Raw genomic sequence first — 26,076 nt, 5'->3', positions numbered from 1 at the left:
CTAGCGTTCACCCGCTTCAGGCACAAGGGCTTCAAACGAAGGCCCAAGACTTGGTTTTGAGCTCAAAGATGATTTATCTTCCCCATTCCCAGGACACTTCAATACATTATCCTTTTCCTCCCCTCTCCCAGCTCCTCCTCCCCCTCCTGTCCCCTCCTTTCATCAGAGATCCTTGGCTCTTTACTTCACTGTCCATTTCTGTGTTTTCTGCTTTTCTTCTTAAAGCTTGACTTTATCGTCGGGGGAAAAACGTTTTCCTTTCAGCTTCAAGTGAACTGCCATCATGGAAAAGGCAGCCAACCATGTCATGGCTCCTGTCACTGTGTAGGCGAGACCTAAGAAAAGGCTGTGGCCTCCACTCCACGTCAGGGTGGAAAGAACAACTGATTTTTCTCCTTGGAACCTGGTTACTGGAAAGTCTAAGAAAAGAAGACCTGTTAAGGATCTGTCTCGGCACTTCTCAGCTCTACCACTGTGTATCCTAAATACTTTAGTTTGAGCCATATAAAATTGCCATTTTTGTTGGTAAAAAAATGGTTGAATATTCCATTTCATATGTTCTAATCTTTACCAAGCAGTACTGCATATCTTTCTGGAATGAAATTAATTAAAAACAAGCCTTCCTTCTACATAGTTGTAATCTATGAAAGAGACTCTGACACAGATCTGAATGATTTACAGACAACTAAATAATGAACAAATATATTTAATTTCCTTTGCCAAACCCAAGGAAGTGAAAAGAATATAGACAGATTTTCTAGAGAACCTACATTTTTGTTTGTGAATCAGGAGACCCAGGGTAGGCTAAAAGGCCTTCACAGGCTAAGATTTGAATTCCTGCCCCAGGGAAAATTCAAGAGGAGTGAAGAACAAAAAAATAATGAGATAGGTGGCAAAACATTTTTAGTGGGAAAACTAAAGGTGGTGCCTTCACTTGGGTTTTGAAAAGGCCAGCGTCCCTCACTGCTGGGGAGAAAGTGTTTGAAGTGGGTTTGCTATCGTTAGCATTCGAATGATGTCATTTTGATTATGCATGTGGCCTGAGGTTGTTAAACATCTGGAGCCTTTTGTAAACCAAACTAATAAACAAATAAAGGCTTCTCATAGCAACGGCACAGGACAGCGGCATTTCCCAGCAAAGCACTTAAAAGGCCTCAAATCCTTGGCAACATGCTATTTAAAGGCACAGGGAAACTTGTTAGGAAACTAGTTCTCTCTCTTTTACATCAGAATTCCTCATTGTCACCAGGTCCTTGGGTGTCACCACAACTCATCTGCCTGGCTGTTTTCTCCCACCCTCGGTTCCATTAAGAGGGTCTTTTCCTCACACAAAGAGCATCTCTTCTCCCTTAGAAGTGGTAGGCGGTTTCTGCAGCTCAGCTTAGCTCTTCTCCTTGTGTCTCAGCCAGGCCATGAGGCGGGCTGGGTAATACTCACACCAGGCTCAACCCAGGGGAGCAAGGTCACGACTGAAGCTCAGGACCGAGCTTCTCATGGAAGATTTAGACTGGAGAGTCACCATTCAAATGTGACTGTGAAAGAAGTCACCTAAGGAGAGCCTGTCTCCAGGGGAGAAATGGAGGGTCTCCTTTGTCTGGAACATGGACTCCCTTCCTCTCTCCCTCAGCCCCAAACTCACTGTCCTGCCTTGTGAAGGCAGCAGTACATGACGGGTTTTTCCTGTTCCCTGATCGCAGCTATAACTGCTTTACTGGCACAGCAATCACAGACACAGCTGACGGGATCAGAAGGTCCAACTTGAGAGAGGACTGTCAAGCAACTTTCAATCCCAAATGTTTCTGGGGGGAGAGAGAGGGTTGCTGAAATACCATTTAGAAGCCAATATTCTATGGCTCACTCTTTCATCTGTACTTATAATGCTATATAAGAGAGACCAATCTGTGGCTTTCATTTTCATAGAACAGAATTAGAGACCGTGCTAAAGGAGTGACCTGAAGAGAAACTGTACTCCTGGTCAGTAAACAAAAGAAGGCAACTAGCTGAGAGGTAGAGATGGTGCCACATCACAGGACCATCTCTGACTGAGGCACATCTCCGCTCCCCCGTCGGGATGCAGGTGTCCACACTCTAGTCTAGGATGGAAAGATGGAGTAGGGAACTGGAACACACGAGTCACTAACCTACCCCCAGGAGCTTCTGGTTCAAGCTCCTGAGAGGTAAAGAAACTCATGAGGTTGACACTTCCGTGTAAAGATCCTCTGGCTTGCTGGGGGTCCCATGAACAACTCCTGGCCAGTGGCTCTGAGATGCCTGGGGGGCGCTGATGCCTAATCAGGATGATGTCTCAAAGCTGTGTTCCAGCACTGGAAAGATCCTGCCTCCAAAAGAATTCTGCCTCGGGGAGAATTAGGAAGAGATTTTAAAATTAAGTCTGAAGACGAGACTTTGCGTAAGCTGTGTTTAAATACATAACTTCTTAAAGATAGTGTTTGGTGCCATTTTGAAGTCCTTTTTGTTTTTAAATCACGAGTTACATTTGTACTTTTAGGTTAGGTGAAAAATTGGGACTCTCCTACAAAGGCATCCTCCTAACTTGGACCGGATGTCCGTAACCCGGACACAGACTCCTGCCAGCTGGCTTTGCATCCTTGGCGAGAGAGGGAAGGACCCAGAGTCCTCAGCGCGGCCTCAGAGCACTCCTCACCGGGGGCACTCCTCACGGGGAGCACTCCTCAGGGGGGGCGGGGAGGACGGGTGTGAGGGGCACCTGCCCTCCGGGCCAGAGCTCTTTGGGCCGGCATCCTTCCGCTGAGCATAAAAGGTTCTACGGTCTCTCTCGGTTTAGTTATTTTTAGTCTCCATCACGAATTTACTTCTTATGAAACCTCTATTTCCGTGGTCCTCCATTTCATTCCATCCCATATGGCAGTCTTCTCCTCGCTGTTTCAGATCTCTCGGCACAGGGTTATTTATCTCTCATGGGGGAGAGAAACAGTCCTCTATTTATTCATACCTACTTACCGATATTAACTTAACTGTTATTTCTAAAAAGACGGTACACATTTGATGATACAAAGTGGAGACACACAGCTATATGGTGATGGACTGACGCTGCTACCTGTAGGAGAACTCTGTATTTCTTTTATATATGTATAGAGAGAAATTTGATCGGAGAATAGAAAAGTATAGTGAAATAATTCAAGGACCAGTATGCAGATGGACACTGATTTTCCTTCAGCCCCAGAAAGAAAAGCAGTATAAAAGGATACTGTAGCTTACGTTGAAACTATAATTACCAGCGGGCAAACCTTCAATAAAATGCTGTGTTCGACTGAGTCGACGGTACAGCTTTTTGAAAGTGGGGAAGGCAGCCGTCCGCATCCACACGATGAAGTCGTCGTTAAGGAAGCCGTTGTTTCCTGGATCGTTTTCATCCAGCTCATAGACAGGCTTAGGCCAGGATGGGGGCTTAGTGGTTCCTGTGGGAAGAAAATAATGCATGTGGTTGAGAAAAATTGTCTACCCTCTTCAGTTTTTCTTAGAATGTAGAGAATGAAATAACTTTTGCATTCTTGAGGAAAGAGAATAGAAATTAGACTTAAAAAAAAAAATGTGTGTGAGCTACCTGAGTATGCAATCATGAAAAATAATGGTTATAAAGACTCTAAGGAAACATGGGGGGAAATGCTGATGACATTTTCATAGGGTTAAAAAAATAGAGCAGAAATCAAATTACATGTCTATCATGTGTTCAACTATGTTAAATGCATATAAAGCATTGAAAAAATAGGTAGAGGAAAACGATAATAGTGCTTGTATTCAGTAATAGCATCTTAGGGGGTGACTTTATTTTCTTTAACTTCACTGATCATCTAAAGAGAGCAAACTAAAAGAAGACACCATTTCATCTAAAAGTTGGTTACTATTTATTTAAAGAAAAAAGAATGACAGCTATCGATGAGGCAGTGGCCATGAGAACTCATGCAGAGCAGGTGGACGTGTGGATTAACAGCATCTCTGACAATCTAGGAACATGCATCAAAAGCTTTAATATATTTTGGCTCAGAAATTCAACTTCTAGGAATTTAGTCTAAGGAAATAATCACAGAAGTACGTGGAGATTGTGTTACACATCTTCTCCACAGCACTGTGCCTGAGTGCGCAAAGTTGGAAGCAAGGAGAGGAACTGGTATGTGGCGGGAGGTGGAGAACAAAGGTGTTGCAAGCGTGTTCCAAAGCCAGGAAGCCTGGGGGTGTGGGTGCTGTCAGACACTTGGAGCACCGGGTGGAGGGCCAGTGCGGCAGAGGGATCTGCCGAGTGTATTCCTGTCCTTTACCGCCGTCTCCAACTATGCAGCAGACTCTTGAGGACAGTGTCTTCCTCATCTTTTTGCACACAGTAGGGTATTCAATAAATACGCGACAAAGCGATGAGGATTCCAATTAAAGCTGGCAGGAGTTGATGATAAAAACCATATTGAATTTTAAAGAGCTAGACAACAAGAGGAAATTGTTTAATGAAGTTTTTACTTCCACAAAACTGGTCCTGTTATTGGTAGGATTCAAAATGCTAAATAGGGAACCATTCTTTCTCAACTCTGACCACTGACTAAACTGTTTTTCCAGCAAGAAACCCACTCCTGTTTTCTAAGCATGGGCTGAGTTTGGCTGGAGTCATCCTCTGAAGGATGTTTCTATACTTAATAATTCCTCTGTAAATAATCCTTTGGTGGAGAAACCTCCTCTGCGAAGTTTGTGTTGTGGAGCTCACCCATTTCGGCCCTTCCCAAGATCTCAGTCTCTGTTGCTAGAAGAATTTTGATAAAAATTGCAATTGCCTTTGGTCCCTGCACTGTGGAGCTTACCTCTCTCTACTTTAGCCAGAGCTCGTGCCCCAAGGCAAGGTGTCCCCTGGGCCAGTGACATCCAGTCACCCAGGGAGCTTGTTAAAAATGCAAGCTTCAGCATGCCCTCCCCTACTAACCCTCAATCCCAGCCCATCCCACGTCATCAGAGAGTAGAGGAAATATGGTCTAAGAGGCACCAGCTTCCTTCATCTTCCGAGTTCAGCTGGGTTGTGCGTATTCATCCACTCACTCAACAATAGGCATGTGTTGATTGCTCACTATCTATCAAGCACCAGGGAGACGAAACTGCACAAGACTCAATCCCTTCCATCAAGGAACTCAGAGACCGAAGTGGGGGCGACAGGTGTTTACACAGATGACTGCAGGATAATTGTGAACTCTTACAACAGAGGTAAGAACAAAGTGCAGTGGGAGAGGGGAGAAAGCCAAGGACTCTGTGTCACCGGCCTGTGGTTGTGTGCTAAGACAAAGCAACACAAGGTTAGCTGTGAAGGGCTAAAAAATGGCACATGTACGTTTAATGTAAAATTAAGTGCAGTTTCTCAAGGAAGTTGATGAATGTGATACTTGCAATGTTGGTTGACATTTACCCCCTATCATGGGAACCATTATGATATGATGCTAATGACCATGTGAAAATCATAAGACATAAATCTGCTGAGGAAATCAGAAATTGCCTCAAAAGTTTGTGGTTATTTTTAAAAGAGTGTATCCAAAGATGATGCTTTACCTTGTGTAGCTACAGAAGGTCCATTGATCATTATGTGAGCACAACTTTTCATTTAGATCAAATGAGTTTCCTTCTATTCACTTTTCTATTAGACAATTTTTTTTTTTTTTTTGTAACCAAAGGAAAGCTTTAATGTGTTGGCTCCATGAGCACAAAAGGAATTTTGTAAACAGTTAAATGAGGCCAGTTTATATCAGTGTCTTCAGATGCTTCAAATAGAAAAATCACATAAGTTAATCAGAATAATGGCTTGATTTTTGGGGTTTGATTCTTCCTGGAATCAAAGCAAAGCTTTTTGATATTCAATTTTGGAAGATAAAACCTCTAGCATTATTATAAATATTACTATAAATTCAGCTAAAAAAATTCAGCAATTGGGACCGGCCCGCTGGCACAGTGGTTAAGTTCGTGTGCTCCACTTCAGCGGCCCGGGGTTCACGAGTTCAGATCCCAGGAGACGACATATATACTGCTGTTAAGCCATGCTGTGGCAGATATCCCAGATATAAAGTACAGGAAGGTGGGCATGGATGTTAGCTCAGGGCCAATCTTCCTCAGCAAAAAGGGGAGGATCGGTGGCAGATGTTAGCTCAGGGCTAATCTTCCTCAAAAAAAAAAAAATTCAACAATCAAGTGTCCAGTTTTGGTTTTGTACGGATAACATAAATGCAAATTTGGTGGAGCACAGCATCAGGGTACAGATAATGTTCTTAGTAAACTGAGAAATTTACAGAGAAATGTACTTAAAGTTGGTTGTGGTACATACATAATTCACAATTGTATCTAAGCAAGCTACAATATTTTATTAATCAGAAGAAGAGCTGTAGTTGTGCAAATTTAAATATTTTTGTATATTCCCAGAGAAACTGAACTGCACAATTTTTACAACAACATGGATGCTAAAGAAATGCTTCAGCATAGCAGTCTACGTTGTCTGTCTTTGTCACAGATCATCAACCAGAATTTTAGAAATATCTGAGCCTTTCAAGAACTATCTTGTATATCAAATGATACATCCTACAATGATCCTGAACTTTTTTGGTAAATTATCTGTCTAACTTTGGTTGAATTTTGTTTAAAATAGTTGAAATTTTTTTTTTTTTTGAGGAAGATTAGCCCTGAGCTAACATCTGCCACCAATCCTCCTCTTTTTGCTGAGGAAGCCTGGCCCTGAGCTAACATCCGTGCCCATCTTCCTCTACTTTATATGTGGGACGCCCACCACAGCCTGGCCTGACAAGCTGTGCCATGTCCACACCCCAGATACAAACCAGTGATTCCTGGGGCCACCGAAGCGGAACGTGCGAACTTAACCACTGCGCCACCGGGCCGGCCCCTAGTTGAAAAATTTTAAACAAACTATCTGAAATACAGAATGCCAAAAAAACTTTAGTTTTTGAAGATTTAATGAATTGTAATTACTGAAAACAAAGCTTTTAAACAAGAAGACATTGAAATTTACCCCTATAAAAGCAAGGGAGTAAGCGAACAGACTATATAATGAGAGTTCAAAATGTGAACATTTAATTTTTAAATTCTATAATTATGCTTTGGAATATCTCAACTTATGTGAAAACTCTTTTGATGGAGCTCCTATTTTTAAAGGGATAAAATTTTCTTCTCTACCAGAATTAAATGATATCAAGAAGATCTAAGATTCTGTAGCATCTAAATTTAGGAACACATTCAAAAGAATCATAAATAAGAAAATGTGAAGTCAAAAAGACAATGCCTATAAAAACACTTGGGTTACAATACTAGAATATTTCAATATTAAAAAAATGTAAAATGAGAATACCTTCCATTGAGTAAAATTCGCTGTGAGCATGACAGGTATCTCAGCACCTATAGATATTTCCTCAAATGAAAAAAACCATTAAGGTCAGAAGAGAAGATCAATTAAAGGTGTCAACATGGGGCCCGCCCGGTGGTGCAGCAGTTAAGTGCACACCTTCCGCTTTGGCAGCCCAGGGTTCATGGGTTTAGATCCCAGGTGCGGACATGGTACCGCTTGGCAAGCCATGCTGTGGGAGGCATCCCACATATAAAGTAGAGGAAGATGGGCACGGATGTTAGCTCAGGGCCAGTCTTCCTCAGCAAAAAAAGAGGAGGATTGGTGGCAGATGTTAGCTCAGGGCTAATCATCCTCAAAAAAAAAAAAAAGCTGTCAACAATTTCAAATTGGTTAACCATAAAACTCAACTTCACAAAAGATTGCAGAGGGCCGGCCTGATGGTATAGCAGTTAAGTTTGCACACTCTGCTTCAGTGGCTTGGGGTTTGCCAGTTTGGATCCTGGGTGTGGACATACGCACTGCCTATCAAGCCATGCTGTGGCAGGCGTCCCACATATAAAGGAGGGGAAGATAGGCACAGGTGTTAGCTCAGGGCCATTCTTCCTCAGCAAAAGGAGGAAGATTGGTGGCAGATATTAGCTCATGGCTAATCTTCCTCAAAAAAAAAAGAAAAGCAAAGATTGCAGAGGGGCTGGCCCCATTGCCTAGTGGTTAAGTTCAGCACACTCCACTTCAGTGGCCCAGGTTTGGTTCCTGGGTGCAGACCCACACCATTCATCAGTGGCCATGTTGTGGCAGCAACCCACATACAAAATGGAGGAAGATTGGCAGTGGATGTTAGCTCAGGGTGAATCTTCCTCTGCAAAAAAAAAAAAAAAAAAAGATTGCAATTTTGTGAAAAAATTTAAAATAATATTTTAATAAAACATTTTTTAAAAAATTAAAAAAAACAAATTCAGGGGCCAGCCCAGTGGTGCAGCAGTTAAGTGCATACGTTCTGCTTTGGCGGCCCAGGGTTCGCTGGTTCGGATCCCGGGTGTGGACATGGCACCGCTTGGCAAGCTGTGGTAGGCGTCCCACATATAAAGTAGAGGAAGATGGGCACAGATGTTAGCTCAGGGCCAGTCTTCCTCAGAAAAAAGAGGAGGATTGGCAGCAGTTAGCTCAGGGCTAATCTTCCTCAAAACAAACAAACAAACAAACAAATTCATTAGAAAAATACAGGGCATGTAATGATGACAGATATGGCCAAGAAACTGATTAAAGTATATGTCTATGTATCCAGAATAATCAGTCTGCTTACATTATTTTTTAATATTTAGATAATGGTTCTTTTAAAAAAATGGTTTAATGTACACAGACGTTATCTTTTTGAAAGAATTACGCTTTTTTTTTAAACATTTTCTTCTTCTTCTTCTTCCCTCTAAAGCCCCCAGTACATAGTTGGATACTCTGGTTGTAGGTCCTTCTGGTCAAGCTATGTGGGAGCTTCCTCAGCGTGGCTTCATGAGTGATGCCATGTCAACGCCCAGGATCCGAACTGGTGGAAAACCTAGGCCACTTAAGTGGAACGCGGTTAACCACTCGGCCACGGGGCCGGCCCCAAGAATTACATTTTAAAAATAGTTTGTAGGGCTGGCCCCGTGGCCGAGTGGTTAAGTTCGCGCACTCTGCTTCAGTGGCCCAGGGCTTTGCAGGTTCGGATCCTGGGTGTGGACATGGCACTGCTCATCAAGCCACGCTGAGGCGGCATCCCACATGACACGATTAGACGGACCCACAACTAAAAATACACAACTATGTGGGGGGGGTGGGGCTTTGGGGAGAAAAAAGGAAAAATAAAATCTTTAAAAAATAAAAAGTTTGTAATAGAATTCTCGTATAGGTTTGCCAATATGATAATGTCTATTTACTGATCAGTAAATAAAAAGTTCAAATAAACATATCACTTTAGTTATTCTCGTGCCCTCTCACTCAGAAGTGCACCAGTTTAGGGGCCGGCCCAGTGGAGCAGCGGTTAAGTTTGCACATTTCATCTTGATGACCCGGGGTTCGCCAGTTTGGATCCCAGGTATGGACATGGCACCGCTTGGCAAGCCATGCTGTGGTAGGTGTCCCACATATACAGTAGAGGAAGATGGGCATGGATGTTAGCTCGGGGCCAGGCTTCCTCAGCAAAAAAGAGAGGACTGGCAGTAGTTAGCTCAGGGCTAATCTTCCTCAAAAAAAAAAAACAGTGCGCCAGTTTGGTTGATAAAATTACATGGTCACCCTAATTAGAGATGAAGCAACATGTTCTTAAAACAGTGCCTTTTTCCTAATGGTAAGTTGGAAGGAACCAGGGCACCAATCATTCATGCTTCTGATAAGTATGTGGTGGAGGCGCCCATAGGCAGGGCAAGTTAGAACAAAAAGGAGGTCAACCAAGAATGAAAGACGGAGGAACCCTAAACACCTCCCCACACATAAAACCAAAGTTCCATAAACAGGTGAGAACATTGACCTGATGCACGGATCTCACCTGCAAACGCACTAGAAAGATTACTGGAACTTGGATTCCGGAACTTGACATACTTATCTGTCCACCACGTAATCCCACTCCTTAGCATGGGGACTTGGATGTGCACAGATGAATTAAGCTTGTATGAAAGAATAATGGTGTCTGCAGGGAAAGTAAAAATTGTGTTACAGATGCATGCAAGCATTTCTGCTACCCTTTAAAGTGCAGAACCAGACAGAGCTGAAAAATAAACCAGGGTCTTAGTGGACTCTCAACACACCTCCCATGCCACAGATGCTGGAATCACAGGACTATTCTTTTTCTTGCCAAGCCCCCAATTATTGAAAAATATTTTAAGCTCCACTTAACTCACGTTCCTTAACTACTTCAAATCTCTGGTAAGGGAGAACTTATTTGCAAATAAAATACTGTAAGTGAGTGGATGATATATACGGAATTTTTTTTAAACTGCCACTGAGCTGCAGAGGGGACCTTCTGGACATTTAGGCTGTTAGACACTTATGAAAGAGTACACGATGGAGATAGGAGAAGTCACCTACCATTGAAGAGGCTGTTGGCAATAGCACCACATGGAGCAATGGGGGTTCCATCGTGGGACTTGCTGAATGGAGCACATGTTTCAACATCCTGGATGCAAGATGATAGAGGAATGAGAAGTGCTCTTGGTAAACTCTCTTAGAACGTTGAAAGTGAGAGCACTGGCAATGTAAGTCAACCCACAGTGATGTGCTGGCACAGAGCAAGGTTAGGTACTGCTGCCTGTTTGTCCCAGGCTTCTGGCTTACTCAGACTAGGAATTTCTGTGTTTTGGAGATGTGTGTGTATATATGTAGGTTTTTTCCCTCATTAACAATGCATTACATACCAAATATGTCTGCAGGAAGGACCTGTACCTTGCTGGTTGTGAGAAATATCACACTAAGCCTACACGGGAATACTTTTTTTTTTGCTGGGAAAGATTCACCCTGAGCTAACATCTGTTGCTAATCTTCCTCTCTCTCTTTTTTTTTGAGGAAGATTAGCCCTGAGCTAACACCTGCCACCAATCCTCCTCTTTTTGCTGAGGAAGATTAGCCCTGAGCTAACATCTGTGTCCATCTTCCTCTACTTTATATGTGGGATGCCTGCCACAGCATGGCTTGACAAGTGGTGCCCCATCCGCACCCGGGATCCGAACCGGCGAACCACGGACTGCGGAAGCGGAACGTGTGAACTTAACTGCTGTGCCACTGCGCCAGCCCCCTCTCTCTATTTTTTTCCTCCCCAAAACCCCAGTACATAGCTGTATATTCTAGTTGTATGTCCTTCTAGTCCTTCTCTGTGAGCCGCCACAGCATGGCTACTGACAGACGAGTGGTGTGGTTCTGTGCCCAGGGACTGAACCCTGCCTGCTGAAGGAGAATGTGCCCAAATTTAACCACGAGACCAGCAGGGATTGCTCTGGAATACATTTTTAAAAACTTTTTCTGTTTGTTTTTGAAGTGTAACATATTCCAAAATGTATACAGATTGAGGGTCTTCAGCTAGATGCCTTATCACAGAGGATCCACACACCAAATTACCAGGATATATTTTTAAAAGGGTGCTTGCTAAAAATCACTTGATTACCACTTCATATACTGATGTCAGTACGGAAAAGGTTTCTTTCTAGCTTTTCTTGCTAGCACGCTGAGTATCATCTATCAAGAGTAAAATTTTGGGCCAGCCCGGTGGCGCAGTGGTTAATTTTGCACATTCCGCCTCTCTGCGGCCCAGGGTTTGCCGGTTCGGATCCTGGGTGTGGACATGGCACCGTTTGGCAAAAGCCATGCTGTGGTAGGCGTCCCACGTATAAAGTAGAGGAAGATGGGACGGATGTTAGCTCAGGGCCAGTCTTCCTCAGCAAAAAGAGGAGGATTGGCAGTAGTTAGCTCAGGGCTAATTTTCCTCAAAAAAAAAAAAGTAAAATTTTGTATTCCTAGTTCTGAAAGAGTATTTAATTAAACCAAAAGCTTTTTATTTATTCAATCAAGTAGAGACCAATTTTCTTCAACTTGGCTGGACTGAAGGCCCCAATTACAGGAAGGACACTGGTAGATACAGTGAGCCAGACTGAAACCAGCCACTCAAGGTCCCACTCTAAATGGTTGGAGCATGAAAAGGTCACCTCTCACCTGGACGAGATTGACCTTACTGCTCTGAAGAGGGAAAGTGGTCTTTCTCAACAGCAGTCATCCTGAACACCAGCCCCTCAGTTTATGCAAGGATGAAATGCACATTTCTGTCTTGTAAAACCTTAGCTTTTGAATTTATTTTTCATACCATGTTTTAGACTGAAAGATCCACCTGGTTTAATAAAAAAGGAGTATTATACCAAATGAAATAGAGCCTTACCTTTACATCTGTACCCAACAGCTGGCTATTACTTCTGGATAGAAGATATCCATGGAGGTTCTGATAGAAGCCATACAATTTGTAGTACATATAAACATTACCCTGTATGGGAAAAAAGCAGACAGTAAGAAGAGAGTAAGGAAAGCTAACTGGAATATTAATAAGAATGGACAGGATTTTTTAAATATAAAAAGTAGATGAGAACGGAAAGTTTCTTTATATCAAATAGAAACCCAAGAAATGATTATTAAAAATTACATGTAGAAAAGCCCTATTCTACACAGAATTATTAAAATGATGAAATAACTTATTTTTAATGTTTTTGTAAGTGCTACCGCACTCCTACTTTGAAAATTTTTTATAATCAGGCTTTGCATTTCTCAATACGTAAAGTTTGATTTTACAAATAGTGCTATTTCCTAGCAAAACTAGGAAAATTGCTTTGCCTAGGGGTTGTAGTAGGCATCAAAAGTCATGCGCTCTCAAAGCAAATCCATGACACCTCATTCAAAACTGGAGCCATTGAGCACCTCGGTGCTTGTGCACACTGGACATGGGAAAGGAACGAGACCAGCTCCCCATAGTCCAGCTCCAGGTGTTTCATCTTTCGTCCCTAGGACCTAGCATGGCCTGACACACAGTACCTGCTCAAGAAATGGTGAGCCATTTGTTATGGACAAAAAGATGGAATAATTCACTGATCCCAAAGAAGGGTGATTTTCACATTAGCAATAAGTGGCCCTGTTGCCATGAGAGATATGCCTTTTCCTGTATACTGTTGTATGAGGCTGCCAATTACAGGCTACCATCACACTCCTACCCTTATGGTGACATACCAAGGCCCTGGAAATTCTCCAGGCAGACTTGATACAGGTTTTGCTAACAGCACATATGATGCAAATAGAAATGTCTGACGTAGCTGTTTATAATTAATATACTACCTACCTCCAAAATAATGAAGGCCTGAGTCCAAGAATATGAAGGCCTAACTTTTATTAAGTGCCTCCTATATGTTAGGTGCTATCTTCAGTGCTAGAAATATGTAAGTATTCCTTTTCAACTCCCCAAGTCGACTGATCTTCTTACACTATCCAAAGCCAGCATTTTGGAAAGGCTTTGGCTTCTCCCTAAGGACATTTAAGAGCATGAGTATGGAAAATAGGAGCTGGAAATAAAGGTCATGGTACGAGCGGCCAGTTATGGAAACCAACAAAGGCTGAAGAGATGAGACCCCTGTGAGAGAACCGTCTCTGGAACACTGAGAAGGGGAGATGCTGGGCTGTGACAAAGAGGCAGGCTGCAGAAGGCGAGGGTATGAAAGCCCACAAGCCGGGCGTGGCCACACGACTGATTACACGTCCTCACCCACAGATGGAAGCTCTACTGTTGACCCATAACTATAGAAAATAGCAAATCCACAGAACAGAATTTATCACACATTTTCTCAGAAGCTAAAAAGAGAACTTTACTTACCCACAGTTACCTATACATATAAATGACAATAAACAGGCAGAGACTACTCCCTACCCCATGGACTGGGGTGTTTTAATAACCTCTTTTCAATGATTCTTTGTCCAAGATCTGGCCTAACAAGTCATCTTTCTGATGACTCCTGGAGGCGCAGCGTGCTTTGTGGTTCTGCTCTCTCTCCAATCAGTGGCACTTTGTGCAGGATTCCATGCCAAGGGCAGATCTCGCCTGGACTCGTCGTCCAGGTGTGTAACGTGCGCCTGCCTGTGAGCCCAAGGCCCTGTGGCTGCCTTGAGCAGTTGGTTGGATTTTTACAAGGAAGCCTTTGCCTGAAAGGAATGGTTAGCAGCTGGTAACACTTCAATTGCCTTTAGGGTTTCAAAGGACACAGACAGATGGGAGCGGAAGCCCATTAAGGTTTTATCTTTTGGATTTTTTCCTTAAAAATTGAAGCACTCTGAGCCTCCAAAAGAGAACCAACCCTGCTGACACCTTGATTTCAGACTTCTGACTTCCAGAACTGTGAGAGAATCCATTTTTGTTGTTTTAAGCCACACTAACTTTTGCTTTGGGGGGCAGCACGGTGAGACGGGGAAGGCAGGAAAGGGCACGGCTGCGGAGGACTAGAATTTTGACCTACAGTGAAAGAACACACACATAAGACTTCCCCCACCGACTTTATCTAGATTTCACTTATGACCCAAGTACAACTCAGTAACTGCCCTATAATTTATAACTGACTCACCCAGATACAAGGATGAGAGCTAGCCATAATCAAACAGATGTATTCAGAATAGTACTGATGCCAGGACGCATTTGTCTGGGATCAAAGGGGAATAACAAAGAGACACAGAAATTCAGAGCTACCTAGAACATGAAGCCATGTAATTGAGCACTTTCTCTTTCCTCTCTTCATTTAATCTTTCAGCAAACAATTTCTGAGCATCTACCAGGTAAAATATACTGTGCTGTGCACTGTGGAGGAAGCAAAGATTCATATGTCCATTCAGTAAACATTACTTGAGCACCTATGGTGTGTCAGGCATTGTTGTAGGTCTTGGGCTACAACAGTGAGAGACAGACAATAAATAATAGATATAGCAAACCCGTAACTTACATAGTACATTAGAAGGTGATAAGTACCATGGAAAAACTGAAATTCCAGCAGGTCACCAGGATCAGGAGTGCAGGGTGGGTGAGCAGACAGGTTGTAGCATGACATAGGATGGCCAGTGCAGGCCTTACTGAGGTAGGAATGAGCCAAGACCTGAAGGAGGTAAGGGAGTTACCCAGGTGGTTATCAGGAATAGGGAGCAAGGCAAGAGAATGCCTGACTTGTTGAGGAATGGGGAGTCCAGTGTGGCAGGAGTGAGGGTGAGGGGAAGAGAGTGGAGGGGTCAGGTCAGAGAGGAGATGAGCCAGATCCTGTAAGGCTTTGTAAGGACTTAGGCTTTTTCACTGAGTGGAAAGAGGGGCCATTGCAAGAATTTTTTGAGCAAAGGAATGACATGATATGACTTATTCTGCAAGAAGTTCACTGTGGCTGCTCTGTTGAGACACGGATATGAGCAGGGTGCCCTGATAGGATCCAGGTGAGAGGTGAAGGTGGCTTGGAGCTGAGCAGTATCAAAAGAGGTGGGAGAAGTGGGCAGACTGGTATATTTTGAAGGTAGAGCCAATAGGATGGATTGGATGTGAGCTGCGAGAGAATGAAAGGAGTCAAGAATGACTCCTAGGCTTTTGGCTGGAGCACCAGAAGTATGGACCTGTTTCAGCTGAGATTGAGAAGTCTGCAGGTGGAATAGGGTTTTCTCGGGGAGCGGGTGGCAAGCGGGAGAAGTGGATATCAGAAGCTTAGTTTTGGAAACGTTGAGCTTCAGATATCTATTAGACATCCAAATGGTGACATGAGGAAGGCAGTTGGAAATTCAACTGTGGATACTGGAAGAGCGGTTTGGGCTGGAGATATAAAACAGACTGTTGTCAAGAGACGGCATTGAAAGCCAGCGGGGAGACGACATTTCCAAGGAAGGGAGTGTATACAGAGAGGAGAAGAAGACCAAACACTAAAGCCCTGTGGATCTCAACATAAAGAGTTTGGGGAAAAGAGGAGGAACAGCACAGGAACCAAAGAAGGGCAGCCAGAGAACTAGAAGAAATCCAGGAGAGTGTGACTCCTGAGAGGCAGAGAAGAAAGCGTGTCATGGAGGAGGGGTGACCACCCACGGGTAGTGAGTAACAAGGCACGAAGCACTGACTGCTGGATTTATCCATGTGGAAGCCATTGGTTTCCTCGCAGTGTCACTGAGTGTTGGGGGCAAAACATGACTGGAGTGGGTTTAAGAGAATGAGAAGAGAGGAACTGGAAATAGCCAAGATAGACAACTCTTTTGAGGAGTTTTCCTGCTAATGGGAGGAAAGAAATGGGCAAATAGCTTGCAGGGAAATTGGGAGAATAGAAGAGTGTTTTTTTTTTTTTTTTTAGATAAGTGAAATAATATGTTTGTATGCTGGTAGGAATGATCCAGTAGAGAGAAAAGTTGATGACATAGGGAGGCGAGAACGGCTGAGTTAAGCCCTTATAAAGGCAAGAAAGATGGCATCTATGCACAAGCGGAGAGACAAGCCTTCAGACAGGAGCATGGATAGCTCAACGATGGGAACAGGCGGGAAGGTGGAGTGTGTCATGCAGATCCTTTGGGTGGGTGTGGAGTGGCACGTGAAGCATGGTCCCCGTCCTCAGGGAGGCTCCTAGAAGTGAAGAAATGAGTCTACACACAGGATATCACACTAGTGACTGTAAGTCCATCAGAAGCGTGGCACAGCACTCCCAGACATGAACGTGGGCAAATTCCTGCTGGAGACTTGAGTGAAAAGGAGGCCCAAGGAATGGCTGGGGCAGTGGGGGCTTACCACGAGTGAGCTCTCACAGGAGGCCCTGAGCAGGCAGACACTAGGTGAAGGAGCAGCAGGAACACAGCGGGTCGCATCACGAGAAAGCAAGTGGCCAGCTTGGCAGGAGGACAAGGTCTCTCCCAGCACAAGGAGAGAGAGATGAAGAGGTAGCTGGGCCTCAGGTGGCAGAACAGTCTGGAAGAGGCCTTTCTCAGGGAGAAACCAAAGCCTAGAAGTGCAGTTAGGCAGTTCTGATACTAGCTCAGGAGGGCCTGAACTGGACGATGGGACGAGAAGGGAGGGGAGAGGTGGCTGGGAGAGAAGAGGCTGGGACAGTGCCCGTGCGTCAGAGCCTGGACGAGAAGGGACTGGGTAGGGTAAAGTGAAGGAGGAAAGTTCTGAGTCTTGGTGATGGGATATTCACCAGAAGGGAAAGGAGTAGGGTTTTTCAGGAGATGACAACTTTGGTTTGGGACCAGCTGAGCTTGAGGTGGGATGTTTAGGAGACGGCCTGCCTGCACTTGGATTCATGCCATGTGGAGTCATCTATGAAGGGGAGGGAGAGGGACCACCCAGGTCAGGGAGGAGGATGCTGTGCAGAGAGAGGTGCCGAGCCCAGAGGACAGGGCAGGACAGGACCTTCGGGGGGCTGAAGGAAACACATTTTTCCTTTGATTCAGCTTGACTACCAGGTAAGATTGTGGAGGCCCTGCAAAGGCACCTCTGGGATCTCCTACTGCAGGGATGGCCCCAGCTGCTGTGCCTGAAATCACCCTGTGTTTGCACCAAGGCCTTGCTTCCCACGGCCACTCCCAGCCCTCGGCTGAGCACAGCGGGGATTCTGAGACAGGCTCCTTTGGTGACTCTCTTGGCCTTGCTGAAACTTTCTTAAGAATACACTGCAGTCTGAGACCTCCCCTCCTTCTCTGCACCCTCCTTTCCTTTCTACTCTCCTCTCCATCTTTCCCTCCCTCCCTCCCTCTTTCCTTCTCCCCTTCCTTCCCCTTCACAGGAGTCAGAGCTGTGTTGCTGTCTGACAGCTTTCCCAGCCTCCTCTGGCTCCCTCTCCATTTTCCCTCACAGGCAGTCTCCCCAATAAATCTCTTGCATGTCTAATCCTGCCTTGGCATCTGCTTCTCAGAGGACCTGGACTAACGCAGGACTTTAATCAGCCCAAGAGCAGGGACTTCTAATGTTTCTGCGGCATTTCTCACAGTGCCTGATAGCCAGGCCAAGAGTCGCTTTAGGAATTAAGTAACTGCATATGTGGAATGAGTTGGGGGGACCCAAGGAGAGTCTCACTAGGTCTGTGACCCCTGACACTAACTCACTGAGTGACCTTGGCCAAGTCACTTAATCTCTCAGCCCATTAATTTTCACCCATAAAATGAGTGGTTAGAGTCAACCATCTCTATGGTCCCCTCCTGTGCTGACATTTGGAGCAAAACCTGTTTGATTGATGTTAAGAATTAGGTTACAAAGTTGGGTAGGTAAAGAATCTGGAAACTAGAAACAAAGGAGAAGAATAAAGTTCCAAAGGAAAAAAAAAAAAGGGAGAGAGTTGTGCAGGGACTCAACTCCGTGAGGGCCCCCAGCCCCACACTGCTTTCTTCTTGGTATTTCCAGTGTCGGGAAGCATTGGGTGGAAATCATGAGCTTACTGCCAAGTGTGAGACAAGAGGAGATCAGCAGAAGGCCCACTGCAGGCTCTTGACTGTCACTTACCCGCATTGTCTGTGTAAGGTGAAAGGGGATAGAGCAGGTGCACTCTTTGTCGAAATTCCTGGCATTTTCCCGCAGTTTTGCACAGCTGGCACATATTTTTGTGTAATTAATCTGTTAGGCAGGGAGAAGAACAGTTATTAGCTGAAAAGTTACATATCTTAAAATTCAAGTCCTGAGTCCACCAAAGTCTTCATGCTTTCTGGGTCAAGGGCACGGAGTCCGGGACATGACGAGGGGCAGCCTTCCTCCGGAGGGCATGTCCTGCCGATGCTCAGGAGCAGTGCGGCTTCTTACGGTCTTTCATTTGGGGACTTGGCAGCATTTTGGCACTGCCCTGGGATTCAGGGTTTCCACTGCAGATTTAGGTAAGCTGTTGTGATGAGGCCTCATGCCGCAGCCACGAAGAGGTGTTTCTAGAAAAGTATCAGTCAATGACTCGTGAGAACTGGGCTTATGGCCTGAGTCTAATTAGCTTTGTGGGGAAGTCACTTCACTGTTTTTCCATTTTATTCCATGGAAAATATTTATACTAATGAATTCTTCTGCATGGCATCTAGAGGACGTTATTAAAAATGACCAAACATAGAAAAAGAAGTGTTTCTAAAATGTAGGGTTACTGATGCATGTGGACTAATTCTGATTTTAAAATGTAGCTACATTCTGTTTTTCAAAAGTTAAATTCTGTGAAAAATGGTATAGTGGACTCCATACAAAAGGGTAGTGTGTCTCAGATGGGCAAACCCTGTAAGTTGTGGCTGAAGGACTCAGCCAAGTGAAGGCGCAACTGGAGGAAGAAAGGGAGCTGAGGGAGAGGGCAGAGGCGGCGGTGCCCTCGTGCCCTGGGAGACGCTCGTCACAGGGGCCGAGCAGGTGCGGGGAGGAGCGGCCTGCGGCGGGCTGCTTCTCCTTCTCCCTTCCCGTTCCGCAGAGATTTCGGGGATGCGGGAGCAGCAGGGAAGCAAGGCAGCAGCTCTCTCCGGGTACACTGCCAGCGGGGTGAGGGGTCCTTGGGAGAGGAGACTGACAAGAAAAACGGAAGGAATTGTGAGTCCTTGCAAATGGTTTTGCAGTCAAATAGGTAAAGTGTTAGTGCGAAATTAAAGATTAGCCAAAAGGCTACTGAATTGTACTCAGATGCTTATATTTACTTAAATCATTCTTTAAAAATGCAGCGAGGCTTCAACTATTATTTTTGAACATATTGACGCCTTTTCTGTTTGTGAAACTGCATTTTAATTTTTAGAAAGTGTTGAAGAGTAGGGCTGTATGGTAGCTGAGAACTAGCACACTGAACTGTGACTGAGGGGCCTGGAGTTCTGCTTCAGCCGATCTCCGACTTTGACTGACTTAACCTCCAGGGCCCCCATTTTGTTCACCCGCACCATTTTGCCTAGCAATTAATTGATCCGTGAGGTCTATAGTGACATTCTACTCCGTGGATTCTGGGTGCTCTATCAATGCAGAATCAGCAAAAATGTGTTTCATATGTGTTTTATGATCAAATGATTTTTGAATAGATATCTGGGTGCTTTCTAGCTCTAAAAATTTTATGAGGAAAACATATTTCTGATCTGTTGTCTACCTCATCACAGCAGCCTCAATTTGCTGCTCTAGTGGCCTTGTAAACCTATAGTTGTTGTTTTTTTTTTTTTGCTGAGGAAGATTCACCCTGAGCTAACATCTGTGCCAATCTTCCTCTATTTTGTATGTAGGACACCAACATAGCATGGTTGGTGAGTGGAGGTCTGTGCCTGGGATCCAAACCTACGAATCCTGGGCCACAGAAGTGGAGCGCACGGAACTTTAACCACTCGGCAACAGGGCTGGCCCCCATAAACCTATAGCTTTAAAATGAGAGCAAAGACCATAGTCTGCTCCTCATAGAATTTTGGAGGGGCAGGAATCATCATTCTTGCTTAAAGTGAACAACCTCCTTGTTGTGTCCCCAGGGCTCAGTGAGAAGAGGAAAGCCTGCTCAGAACGCTTCTCCCAGGTCTGTGCTTGGTCATGTTGGCCTGGAGTACCACTTCATCTCATCACCCAAGGTAATGAAGCACTTCCATGTACAAAAGAGGATCATGCTCTCTGGGTGGTTTCTGTTTTTCTTGGACAAAAGCAAAGTGCTAGAAACAGTCCTACCTGAAGTGACTAAAAAAAGTCAATTGGAAAATCCCCATAACATCATGATAAAAGCATTCTGTTCAAAGTCGTTTGCAGAGTGGCTTTAGCCATCCACGGAATGAAGTCCCTCCCCTGCATGAGGTGACATCCTTCGGCAATGGCTGCCTCTTCATGGAGGCTGCACTCCATGGTGGGTGGGGGTGGGTGACCAGAGGCAGGAAGCAGGGAGGACATGGGGTTGGTGGAGAAGGAAATAGAAAAGTAAATAGGATGAGCTGTTTGTGGAAATGATTATCAGCCTTGTAAGCCAATTATTTTGCTATCCTCTTCAACAAGGCAAGTTTCATTTCCTCCTGGCATCGTGCCTCTGCCACCTGGTGGGGCCTGGTAGTTTACATATCATTCTCAAGGACTCAAAAGGACTTAGAGGCACAATTCTTGGGGAGATAAGCTGCTGAGAGCTGGAAGGGGGACCAGGAAATATAAGTGGAAGGCAACAGAGCAGCATGCATTGGTAAAACGAGTGGGACCTGAAATGACATTCTCCTCTTTGAAGTCCTCACTTTGCCCCAATCCATTCTTTCGATAGCTACGTGCCTATTATTATAGGGCAGTGTGCAGGGAAGGGGTTGTGGACATGGTCAACAGGGCAGTCACGGGGGAGCCCTCTGTTCTTACCACGCACTGTCTTACCTACTCTATCATTTGTTCACTGAGGGCAGGAATCAGCGCTTCCTTATCTTACTCATCTGCATACCCAACCGAACTCTTAGCCCCTCAGACACTCATGAATGTGAAATCAACGTTGGCTGACTTGGCCTTCATCGTAATTTTGCCACTAGCCATGTGGGGAGAAGAAACAGATCAGCTTTCCATGGCTGCCTTCAGAGTGGAGGTTGCACAGTCTGGGACGTCCATTAACCGGCTCTGAGCAGATTTGAATGAAACATTTACTTAATTCATTAGACTGAACAAGGGCATGGCCAGTCTAGCCATAGACCAGCTCTTGTCTCCCCTCCCCAGCCCAGCTTCTGGGATTCTCATCCTCCAACAGCTTGTTAATCAAACTGGCAAAAGGCTTGTGATGAGGGTGCCCTTAGCTTCAGCTTTTCTCACTCCAAGTAGAACTTGGTTTATTTTGCTACATGTCAAAAGGCCATAAAGATTTGGGTTCTTGCCTTTCTCAGGTTAAAGTAATGATCTCAGAGGGAGTTCACTTGCAAAGGGAAAGGCACAATGATGGAAAGTGGGGCAAAATTAAAGCCCTATATCTTTGGCTCTTTGCTCTTTTTTTTTTTTTTTTTTTTGAGGAAGGTTAGCCCTGAGCTAATATCTGTGCCCAGCTTCCTCTACTTCATATGTGGGATCCCTGCCACAGCATGGCTTGATCAGCTGTGGGTTGGTCAGTCCGCACCTGGGATCTGAACTGGCGAACCCTGGGCTACTGAAGCAGAGTGTGCAAACTTAACTGCTATGCCACTGGGCCGGCCCCTCTTCGCTCTTTTTATCACTATGACTCGTGGGCATCTGGCAGTCATTTGCTCCTGCCTCTCCTTTTCCTACCTCTGTCAATCGCTTGCTCAGTCCTCTGCCAACATAAAAAGCTTCTGACTCTGCCAGGCCCCTGTAAACAAATGTGGCTGAGCTGACCAGTGTGAGTGGCTGTCCTCAAGGAGGAGGGATGAATAAAGCCCCCACATGAAGGCTCTGCCACCATCTGCATCTGCCAGCTGAAGGAGGGGGGTCCCAGTCTCTAGCTCCCTGTTGAGGGACTGTGTTCTCAGACTGACCACTCACTTAGAGTCCCAAAGCTGAAAAGTCTTAGAACTTGCTTAGAAAATGTAAGATGGGACAAACCTCTATTTCCGTGCTGCTCTTGGCAGACAATATAAGGATGACACCCATGCCAAGGCAGAACACTCCTGTGGCAAAAAAGCCAGAGAGGATTCCGGTGGCTGAGAGCTGTAGACGGCAGGCCGGCAGCTGCTGCTGCTTCACGGCAGTGTTTTCTGGCAGTCTGGACGGGCAATCCTGGGGCGTCCTCTTCATTTGGGGCCTGCAGGTGACTGAGATAGACTTTTGAGACACGTAACTTTACTACTCATAGTAATACCACATAACGGTAATATTAAATTAAGAATTATGTGAACTTTCCTTTGTAGTTGCAAAGTCTTTCTGCTTCCTGGAATTATTCCTTAACCAGACCTGATATTCATCAGGAGCATGGCTCTCTCGAATCAGCCATTGCTAGATATATTTTACTTAGGCTTAAAAAACTTGCGCTGAAGGCCATGCCCAGCAGGAATAGTCCCCAGCAGGGTCTGTGCAATCCTCCATCTGGCGATACTGGGAAGTAGTTCCAAGGGGCTATGGGAGTGGGATGTGGTGACTACTACAAGGCAAGCCCTTCTTGAAAGGGGGAGATTGGATTTATCTTTAAGAACTTGCCTAAATCCTTGGGGATTAAAACAGACAATAAAAGTGAGGGCTGTCAGCTTTTTTCCAAATGGAGCTGTCTTCTAATATGAATATAAACTAAGGTGGAAAAATGCTCAGATTATAGCTAACTTTGCTATTTGTGATCAGGAGGAAGGGAGAAGCAGGCAGGGACTGCAGAACACAGATATCTAATCTCAGTAGCTTCCAATTTTTTCATCCACAAGACAGACTCTAGTAGAAAATGCAGACTAAAAACATTTGTTCCTAATTTTTTCCCAAGCCCGTGATTTGGAGTAGCCCAAATGAGGCAAGAGAAAGGAGGAAGGCAATCAATTAAATGTTAAATACTGCAATACAGTATTATTGGGTTTATTTTTTTTCACTTATTAGAAGTCCAGTAACATCATTTTCACTCAGCGGTTAACAATTACTTCTTCTTCTTTAAGATGCATTTAAAGATGTAGAACTAGGGATTTAAAAAAATTAGGCAGCATGTGAATTTCTAATCTCTCCCTTTTTTCTTAACATTAGGCAGAGAAGCCATGTTGGATTATTTTTATATTAAAGAAGGCAATGACTTTGGCAAATCTACCTAGTTTAAAGGAATACAAAATAAACGCAATTACTTACACTAGGAGGTTTCCAATTCAGAGTGAAAGCTTCCCACTTGCAAAATTGGAAAAAAAGCACAATACCAATGGGAATTTTTCAGCATGCCATTGAAATCTGGCTTGGAGGTGGTGACAAGTATGGCTGTTGCTATCACAGCCTTGTGTAAGGAGACTGCAGTGAACACTTCCAGTTCACATCTATTATTTATTTTACTAAATAAACATGGTCAAATGCTTGGGCTTAAAAGACAGTAAGAGCCTATGAGATTAGATTATATGTGCAGAGTTGGCCTACAAAATATCAGGTGTGTTTGCAATCTACGTCCTTGTTCCAACATTGGGTGGGATTATACTACACAGGCAACACCTCGCAGAGTCATTACAGTAACAAATCAGGATTTCTTAGGCTTTTAATAAAACAGCAAAATCAACTAACCCAAATTCCAAACTAACGGGAGCTTCACTGGAAAATATTAGTCAGGGTTCTCCAGAGAAACAGAACCCATAAGAGATATATCTGTCGATCAATCTAGAGATCTATTTCTGTCTATCTCAGATATAGAGATCTATCATGAGAAATTGGCTCACATGATTATAGAGGAGGCTGGCAAGTCCGAAATCTGAAAAGCTGACGTCCCAGCGTGAGTCTGAAGGCCCAAAGCTGCTGTAGAGCAGTAAGAGCTGCTGTCTCAGTTTGAAGGCCACCAGGCAGAAGGAGTTTCCGTTGGAAGGTGGAATTCTCTCTTGCTTGGGGGAGGGTCAGCCTTTGGTTCTATTCAGGCTTTCAACTGACAAGATAAGGCCTAGCCACATTGTGAACAGCAATCTGATTTGCTCAAGTCCTCTGATTTAAATGTTAATCTCACCCCAAAACGCCCTCACAGAAACACCCAGAATAATATTTGACCAACTATCTGGGCATCCAGTGGCTCAGCCAAGTTGACATACACATCACAGGTCATAAGTGAAACATTTCTGGGGCAACATTCTTGAGCGATAGCCAGATACACATTTTACAGGTACTTTAACATTCACGTATTGCTCTCTTCTAAATAAATCTACTTCAAGTCTACAAATATACTTCATTTGTTCTTTTCAAATTTCTATAATTGGGTTCCTCAACCTCAGCACTATTGGCATTTTGGACCAGATATTTCCTTGTTGTGGGGGCTGTCCTGGGGGACTGTAGAACGTTTAACAGTACCCCTGGCCTCTACCCACTCATGCCAGTCACAACCTCCCACTAGATGCCTGTAGTAGCCCCCTAGTGTGACAACCAAACATCTCTCCAGATGTGGCAAATGGCCCTTTGGGGTCAAAACAGCTTTGGGTTGAGAACCACTGTTCTGCATTGATATGGATATGACAACTTGTTAGTGGCTGTTGTATTGTGTTATCATTAGAAACTTCAGAAAGTGATTTTTTTAAGTCCTTGCTTTCATTTCTCTTTAATTGCTGTGTGGACAGCCTCCTTAGGCATTGCCAGATATTACGTACATAGGGGTTGCCTCGTATTTCACTGCCTTTCCCCATTAACTGCTGGGATGTAAATGTACCAAACATGAGTGTAGAATCAGGAAGTGGTTGAATGTGTGGGGTACACTCACACACACCCATACTTATATGCACACATAATATTCACAATGGTCTCATTTTTTGGTTTCGGCAAGTCAATAGTGGCTTGGTGGATTGGTTTGAGTTCTGATAGCATAGACCGCCTGGCTCAATTTGCAGATCTGTCGTCTTATACAATCATGCTTGATGTTTTGTTCCAGATGAACCTAAGATACATCAATTGACAAGAAGTTAAATGCCTGTACTGGGAAGGCATGGGATTCATTTTTTCTTTTACCATTGGCCAAGAACATGTCACATGTTAGGATTAAAGGGATGAAAATAATTGAGCTAAGTTTAGCTATAGCTTGAGTGAATTTTCATTCTGTAGTGGCTTTTCCCTCTTCTTCCTCACTTGTTAGACTTGAGTCAGGATCCTGCAGAATGGAATTTGCTCCTCTTTCCTTTGAGTTCCTTTGTGTGGCTCCAGCCCACAGAGATGCCTGAACAGCAAGTTGTTGGTGAAGTTGCTGGTGTGCAGAAGCATGTGATTTGCTGGGGTTTGATTTGCTAAACTGTGGGCTCATTTAAAATTTGATAATATTTGAATGTGGAATTTTATATACAGTAATGGTGTCTGCTTAATTATCTCTTTTTTCTTGTATAGGTCGGAGTCCCTGTACAGACCACCATGGTGTCCTGAAGTAAACAGGGGAGATCTGGATTTGACTTCTGGTTCTGCCACTGAAACTCGTGTATGTCTTCTCTAAGACTTGGTTTCATCACCTATAAAAGGTGAATAATAACACTTTTCCTTCAGGACTATTTCAATGATTAAACATACATAAACGTGTAACTGAAAACCCTAAACACAATGCTTGACACAGAGTGGGTAACCCATGAAAGTTATAAATGGGTAAAAAAGTAAGTGAATTGGAGCAACAAAAACCAATAGTATTGGGCTGTCACCCATAAAACAAAATAAATATCCATGAGTCCATATTGATGTAAAT

The 26,076-nt window shown here is 44.2% G+C and overlaps 1 protein-coding gene across 1 annotated transcript; it reads right to left on the bottom strand.

The window, feature by feature from the left end:
- Positions 1 to 206: 206 nt before the first annotated feature.
- On the bottom strand, positions 207 to 25,731 carry LOC106838896 (cell cycle control protein 50C-like). Its single transcript, XM_070508621.1, has 7 exons — positions 22,317 to 25,731; positions 18,339 to 18,449; positions 12,249 to 12,350; positions 10,415 to 10,502; positions 9,876 to 10,016; positions 3,231 to 3,440; positions 207 to 419 (listed from the first exon to the last, which is right to left on the bottom strand). The coding sequence occupies exons 1-7, from the start codon at positions 22,506 to 22,508 to the stop codon at positions 220 to 222; spliced, it is 1,044 nt and encodes a 347-aa protein (XP_070364722.1). The 5' UTR covers positions 22,509 to 25,731; the 3' UTR covers positions 207 to 219.
- Between the last annotated feature and the right edge of the window lie 345 nt (positions 25,732 to 26,076).

Source organism: Equus asinus, chromosome 5 (assembly GCF_041296235.1).
Source record: "Equus asinus isolate D_3611 breed Donkey chromosome 5, EquAss-T2T_v2, whole genome shotgun sequence".
In the NCBI taxonomy this organism is placed as follows: domain Eukaryota; kingdom Metazoa; phylum Chordata; class Mammalia; order Perissodactyla; family Equidae; genus Equus; species Equus asinus.
Note: the sequence above shows the minus strand (reverse complement) of the source record. Positions and strands in the feature narration are given on the sequence as shown.